At 49.0% G+C, this 7,514-nt stretch overlaps 1 protein-coding gene across 1 annotated transcript; it reads right to left on the bottom strand.

Moving 5' to 3' along the window:
* Positions 1 to 683: 683 nt before the first annotated feature.
* On the bottom strand, positions 684 to 2,833 carry Pgam2 (phosphoglycerate mutase 2). Its single transcript, XM_021210952.2, has 3 exons — positions 2,317 to 2,833; positions 2,056 to 2,236; positions 684 to 890 (listed from the first exon to the last, which is right to left on the bottom strand). The coding sequence occupies exons 1-3, from the start codon at positions 2,728 to 2,730 to the stop codon at positions 724 to 726; spliced, it is 762 nt and encodes a 253-aa protein (XP_021066611.1). The 5' UTR covers positions 2,731 to 2,833; the 3' UTR covers positions 684 to 723.
* Positions 2,834 to 7,514: the final 4,681 nt, after the last annotated feature.

The following is a 7,514-nucleotide window of genomic DNA, read 5'->3' as shown; positions in this document are numbered from 1 at the left end:
TCACAGTTCCTGGGCAGCCAGGGTTAACTGGTGTACAAATGACAGAGCTGAGGTCAGAGCAGTCGTGCATTGCAGTTTGGAAGAGGCTGTTGCTACAGTTTTTTTCAGGAACCCCTGCAACATGGCCCAGCACTCATCTGCCTGGAGATGCTGAATGGACATGCTTGACTCCCAGGCTAACCCATTGGCAGCCTGGAGTGGAAATGCACAAGGAAGCCCCTGACGTCAGGCAGTTGTCAAGCCTACTTCCTCCCCATCTAATGCCTGTCCTTTAGGCATTATGGCAATAACAGGCCGTGGAGGCCCTATGAGCCTAAGCTGTTGCAGGCTTAGCAAATAGGTTTGTTCTGCCCTGAAGGTACACCTTGCATGCCACTTAAGAGGTCACAAGAATAACACAAAACCACCCTGAAGGAAGTTGGCCAGGAACTGTACTTCCTGTTTCTCAGGGAGAAGGCCAGATCCCATTACTTTTGTCCCTCATAGAAGCAAGTGGTTCTATAGCTTCAGAGCCACTACAGGGGTTGGTCACACTACAAAGGGTGTGCAAGGTCCCGATTCTCCCCCAGTAGCCTGGGATGGGTGCAGGGCTTCTGCTTCTACATGGTGACTTGGGGATAGCTGTAACCCGGACCTAGGAGGTCCTGTGACTAACGAGTTGACCATGCCTGGCCATACCAAACTTGGCACTGTGCAGAAGTAACTTTATTGCCCTGTCCACCCTCACTTCGCCTTTCCTTGGGCAGCAACAGCTTCCATGGCCTTCCGAACCGTCTCTTCGTCTCCCAGGAACCTCATGGGCTTGGTGGGCTTCAGATTCTGGTCCAGCTCATACACAATGGGGATTCCAGTGGGCAGGTTCAGTTCCATGATGGCCTGGTCTGACATCCCTGAAGCAGAGGAACAATTCATACAGAATGGCCTTTGGGGTACTGGGATACTGCCAGTTAACCCATCCCTGAGAGCAAGGCCACAAAAGGGTACCTAAAGGTTAAGGGAGACCTGGCTACAGAAATAGCCCAACAGAGAGACAAGAACATCCTCCATGAATAGCTGTGGCCACACGCATGCTCTCAGCCCAGTGTGAATTGGTCAAGCTAAAGAGGGTTTGGAAGAATGACATTTGGTTTCTAGAGCTTCTAAATTCTGAACTGGGGAGGGACAGGAAACCTGACCCACTGCCTGCTCCTGCAGCCCCTGCCTGGAATAGCAGCTCAACCTTTGCTCTTGCCACCCCACCCCTACAAACCGGGAGGACCTGAGAATGTTCCCTAGGTACACCCCATGAACCTCTTTCCCAGAACACAGCCCAGGGAGGAGGGGCAGAGGCAGCACCCTCGGGTTGCCGCTAGGAGCTGGAGACGTGGATCACACCCCAACCCTTTCTTAGGATCCCACCAAGTCTAAAGGTCATCCAGAATCTAATATAGATGTCCGGTGTCTAAGACCCAGCTGGGACCATAATTGGTAACCTCCCTACACCAATATGCTCCCCTTCCAGGCCTGTCTACTAGCCCTTGCTCTTCAGTTAGGAGTGCCACCACAGGCCTGAGATTTTAAGTAGCGCCATATTTCTGCACTCGACTGCTTTTTTAGCCTAGAGAAGCCTGAGGTGTGGGGGAACACATGGTTCATCTCTGTGTGGGTAGATGGACTATATCATAGCCCACGCCTGAGGCAAAGGGGCCTCAGAGTCAAGGCACTTTGTACATAGACTATCTTGAGAGAAGAAGAAATGCAGGCAGCACCAAGAGAGATGGCAGGAGTTTTATAACAGCTCAAGTGGCTTGGGTCAGCAGCAAGCCAGTACTTGGCGTTGATGCCCAGAGCTCTGGCCCCTTTCCCCAGTGGGTGCCGGAAAAGCCTGCTCTATGATCAGTTCCCATGAGGTGTCTCAGCCGGGCTGTGCTGACTGCGTACTGGAAATGGGACACCACCAAGTATTCCGAAACTCCTGCCTCGATCAACTTTTGAAACCCTGACGTCTGTAAAATAGCTGAGACAAGTGAACCTCAGTGGTTTCTGTCTCATATCTTTCCCGAGAGCGGGCCTCACCTTCCAGATGTTTCACAATGCCCCGAAGGCTGTTCCCATGGGCTGCAATAAGTACTCTCTGGCCAGCCTTAATCTTAGGTGCGATCTCCTCATTCCAGAAGGGCAAGGCCCTGGCAATGGTGTCCTTGAGACTTTCACAGGTAGGCAGCTCCCCGGGCTTCAGGCCTGCATAGCGGCGGTCCTGGGGACAAGAGCACAGCTTTACTGGGTAGCCCTCCCACCTGGGCTCCCAACCTTACAGCTTCCCAGCATCTGGCCCACCTTGCTGATGGAGGTGTAGTAGTTGTGTTTCTCATCCATGGGTGGTGGTGGGGTGTCAAAGGAACGCCTCCAGATCTTCACCTGCTCCTCCCCGTGCTTCGCAGCTGTCTCGGCCTTATTGAGGCCTGTGAGGCCACCATAGTGCCGCTCATTGAGGCGCCAGGTACGCACCACAGGCACCCACATTTGGTCCGTAACATCCAGGATGGTCCAAAGGGTGCGGATAGCCCGCTTCAGCACCGATGTGTAGCAGATGTCAAACTCTATCTTGGCATCTTTGATGGCGGTGGCCCCCCGCTTGGCCTCCTCTGCTCCCTTCTCACTCAGCTCTGCATCAAACCAGCCACAGAAACGGTTCTCTTGGTTCCATAAGCTCTCGCCGTGGCGAACCATTACTAGGCGGTGGGTGGTCATGGTGGCAGGGGACACAGGAACTCTGAGTGGCAGCTTCTTGCTTGGCCCTTTAGGCTTTATAACAGTTTTCCCAGCCCCCACCCCAGCCCTAACTGCCAATCAGCATTCCAGGAGATGCAGGCAGAGGCAGGCAACCAGTAGCAGAACTGGGGGTGGGGTGTAGTCCAAGGAGCTGAACTTAAAAATAGTCCCACAAAATCATCAGCTCAGATGACAAGCCCCATAACCAGCTGGCACCTGCCAAACCGCATGGGGCTGCAGAACTGGACCAGGGTGAAGGGCAGAAGTCAAACCTGGGGGTGTTCTCCATGTGGAAACACTGACTTCAGCAGCTTTCAGTCACAATCGGCCCTTTCCTGATTGGGTAGAAACAACTATTTCAGGTCCTTTTCTGATATATACGTATATTTAAAGATAGAGTTTAATCATGTGACCCAAGCTGCAATCTCTTTCAGTCTCTTAATACAATTAAGACAAGTACAAGCATATCCCGGGAAGAAGTCTAGCCTAGTGTCAAGACAGAGGGTGTGTACAAACTATCCATACAGAGAGGTCAGTGCGTATGTAAATGAGTAGGCCTGTCTGCAAGAGATGACTGTTCCCTGCCCACATGCCTGCCTTCAGCGTACATGCATTGTCTGTGTTGGTGTGTTGGTGAGACGGGGAGTGAGCACACATGTTTTACCAGGCAGAAACCCCCACCCCACTAAGTGGCCTTGCTGTGCTCAACTTGGAGACTTATATAGGCTGGAGGTCCTCCTCAAGCTCCTGACCGCCCGCTTCCCTGCAGGGCCCTCTCCTGCCGTCCACAGGCAGCCACACTCAGAAGGCCCTTTGGTAGACAGAGGAGGAAGCGTCATGGCAGAAGTGGAGTAGGTATCAGGCCACGGTTTTGAGGAGAGGTCCAGCCTTGTGAAGATGGCACCAGACAGCAGAAGCATGGGCACATGCGCGTGCATGAGCGCGCACGCGCGCACACACACACACACACACACACACACACACACCTTGGAGTGGTTGCCAGAACAATTTCTCTGGGTTCCCTTGTTGAGTCTGAGTTGTCATCCACGCCAGGCTCATCCCTCTAAGCTGAGACTCACCTTGGAAAAGAAAATAGGATTCATGGTCCCCGCAAGCCCCACCTTCTAGGAACACAACTGCACTGAGTTAGTTATAGGACACATACGTCCCTTCTCAGGGGCCTGGGGATAGGTTGAGATGGAATGAGCAGCATGGGGTCTAGAACATCTGCATTTGAGCTTGGGAGACATCATCCCCACACATCTTCCTGCATCCTACCTCTCCTACCAGAAAACAAGAATAGGTGGGTGATGGGAGCCTATAGGCTTGTATGCAGGGAGCCCTCCATACTGGTCCCGACACAGAGAGAAGGCTCTGTAGGCCAACGCTGGCCTGAGAACCCTAACAGGCAGTTAAGACTTCTGCAGACCTCAGGGCTTGCACATGGGTCTCCTCCCTGGCCTCTCTGCCATTTGTCACACGAGAAACCCTACTGCATTAGATAACTGTGACCGTGGGCCCCAAAGGTCAGGTTGATACCACCGCTGGACAAACCTACTGTGACAAGCACCAGATGCTAGGAAGGAAGGGGCATGACAGGATAGTGAGGAGGAGAGGAGCAGTTGCTTTGAGAAGTGCACAGGACGAGACAGCTCCCCAGATGATACTCAGATGAGCTAGAAGAACACTAAGGACTGAGCTGTGAGCCCTACAGGAAGGGTTTAGGTACCAGTAAAAACCAGAACACCCTAAGGGGCTGGAGAGATGGCTCCTCAATTAAGAGTACTTCCAGAGGACCCAGATACAATCTCTAGTACCCACATTGGGCAGCTCACCTCTAACTATAACTCCAGGGGTATCCAACAGGTCTGGTCTCAGTGGATACCTGTGCTAATGTGCACATTTCCCACCCACAATTAAAAATAATAAAAATAGGGCTGGTGAGATGGCTCAGTGGGTAAGAGCACCCGACTGCTCTTCCAAAGGTCCAGAGTTCAAATCCCAGCAACCACATGGTGGCTCATAACCATCTGTAACAAGATCTGACACCCTCTTCTGGAGTGTTTGAAGACAGCTACAGTGTACTTACATATAATAAATAAATCTTAAATAATAATAATAAGCTTAAAGACATTTTAGAACCTGGTTGTGCACACCTTTAATCCTACCCCCTGCCCAAGTGCTGGGATTAAAGGCATGCGCTGCTGTCATCCCTCTGTTGTTGGCTCTCACTATGTAGCCCTGACTGGCCTGGTAGTTGCTATGTAGACCAGGCTGGCCTGCATTGCAACACCTGGATCTGCATTACCAGACCTGACTGTTGTGATTAAAAATTCAGGGCCAAGACAGGCAGTGGTGGCGCATACCTTTAATCCCAGCACTTGGGAGGCAGATTTCTGAGTTTGAGGCCAGCCTGACTTTGAGTTCCAGGACAGCTGGGGCTATACAGAGAAACCCTGTCTCAAACAACAACAACAACAACAACAACAACAACAAGGGCCAGAGCAAGGTGTGGTGGTTGTGGAGAGCCTGTACTGCTCTTGCAAAGAACTCAGTTCAATTCCTGGCACCCAGATCAGACAGCTCACAACTACCTGTAACTCAAATTCCAGGGGGTCTACTGCCCTCTTCTGGTTTCAGTGGATACTGCACTCATGTGCACAAACCCCCCCCCCACACACATACATATACACATAATTTTTAAATTAAAATATGTATTCAGGCTACAGCATCTATTTTTTTAAAAGATTTATTTATTTATTATATGTAAGTACACTGTAGTTGTGTTCAGACACTCCAGAAGAGGGCGTCAGATCTTGTTACAGATGGTTGTGAGCCACCATGTGGTTGCTGGGATTTGAACTCTGCACCTTCAGGAGAGGTGATCAGGTGCTCTTACCCACTGAGCCATCTCACCAGCCCCTACAGCACCTATTAAAATTGTTTTGTTACTTAACAAAATATACAACTCTCTGTTGGAGCCTCCCAGACGTGCAGCCACTGCTCTTCACCACCTGGGGTGATTTCTGCCAGGCTGGTTCTTTGTTTACACCTGCCACAGTTCCCCCATCACCTGGGGCAGATTCCACCCCCTGCTGATAAGCTGCCACATCCTCCAGAGACCGCCTTCCTGAAGATCCACCTACCTGTTCGAATCTGGATGGCTCCAAGATTGGGGCTGGGGGAGGGGTTTTTCCCATGCCTTAAAAACCTGGTACTTTATTAAACTTTGGACTTTGATCAGGATTTCTTGTCAAGGCCTGGTTATTTCTCCCACAGTCTTTCTCATTCCCCAGCTCACCTTCCAGGACCAACCTGGTTCGAGTGTGACTGCAGACAAAAACTCTCAGGCAGAAACACACAGCTGGCACCAACAACCCAGGAGACCTGGAAATGGTGGGATACAACTGAGGGATCGCTGCCTATGTGTGGTGGAGCTCCACAGAAGAAAAACGGAAGAAAGTTGTATCGTGCACCCCAAGAAACAGGTATTCATGCTAGCACGGGTTCTAAACCTTTTTAAATTGTTGTAGGCATGATACAGGCTAAGCTGGTACTGTGTTCACCAGACATTGTTACCGCTTTGGTGGAAAAGAAAATTTTAAACGGGCTTTTTGTCCTCAGTCTTCGGGAACTGCTTCAGGCAGGAGAAATAAGGGTTTAAGGTTCTAAACAGGCATTTGCCCGCACCCTAAGAGCTCTTTCAGGTTTAAAGAAAAGGTGTTGAAAGAATTTTTGTGGAGCAGGTGGACTCTTGCTGCCCATGGTTTAGAGAGGAAAAAATTCTAGACAAGAGAACCTGGGAGAGAGAGAGATCATGAGAGGGAAATGGATCTTAATATTCTCCTGGAGACAGACCGAAGTCCGGAGACGTCTGACTTTCGCTCTGGCCCCCTACAGGAGAAGTTTGCTACCTTCTATGTATTGTCTATGTTTGGTGCACCAGTCTTCCACGTGTCAATTCATGTGTGTTTTTGTTTCGTTGTCTGAATGAGTGACTGTTCTGTGTTTCATGTTTAAAAGAAATCAAGGTGGCTGAAACCTTGCCTGCTGACCCAGTCTCTCGGTGGAGCTGAAAAAGGCTCGTGCCTTAGCCAGGAGTCAAACACAGCAGGAGAGCCCCTGCAGGAAAACTGTCTTTAAGAGAGTCTTTAAACTCTTGGTTTTTAAAGCAAAAAAGCTGAGAGTTGGTTTTTTCCTAAAAAAATTCTCATGATTAGTGTGTTTAGCAAGTGACAAGTGCCTTTTATTTTAAAATTATAGCTAAAAAAGGTAAAATTCTGTGGTCTAAATTTATAATTCGTGTAGCCACTTCATTTGGTTTTTTGACTTGTCTTAGGGGTATAAAAAAACGCTCTACATGGCTTAAGTTATTGGCATTAATTAAAAGGTTAGCTTTAACATGGTAACTTAGGGTTGGAGTCATTTTAAACACGTGGCATAAGCAGGCCAAAAAAACTAGGCCTCTAAGAAAACTTCTAATTGAGATAATTTTTAATGTGATTCTTATCCTAAAAGGTAGACTTAGGGATAAGGTTTAAAACAATGTCTTTTTAATAACGCATCAAAATTTGCAGTCATACATTCATATGTATGAATTGGCAGCCCAACTTTGTAACGTGATAGTGATGTTTCCAACATCAATTTCAGAGATGATAAAGTGTTTTAAAATTGGGTTTTGCTTCAAGTTGCCAATGCTCCATTGACTGTAGCTTGCAGCTTCAATTCAAATTTTAAATCTTTTTTTTTTTTTTTTTTTTTTT

Source organism: Mus pahari, chromosome 13 (assembly GCF_900095145.1).
Source record: "Mus pahari chromosome 13, PAHARI_EIJ_v1.1, whole genome shotgun sequence".
NCBI lineage: Eukaryota > Metazoa > Chordata > Mammalia > Rodentia > Muridae > Mus > Mus pahari.
The sequence above is the reverse complement of the archived record's forward strand: the minus strand, read 5'-3'. Positions and strand labels throughout refer to the sequence as shown.

Excerpts from the sequence above, each read along its gene's own strand:
- Pgam2 (XM_021210952.2), bottom strand. The coding sequence starts at position 2,730 with ATGACCACCCACCGCCTAGTAATGGTTCGCCACGGCGAGAGCTTATGG. Across the intron at positions 2,237-2,316 it reads ACTACACCTCCATCAGCAAG|GACCGCCGCTATGCAGGCCT; the intron begins GTGGGCCAGATG and ends TCTTGTCCCCAG. Across the intron at positions 891-2,055 it reads CATTGTGAAACATCTGGAAG|GGATGTCAGACCAGGCCATC; the intron begins GTGAGGCCCGCT and ends CCTCTGCTTCAG.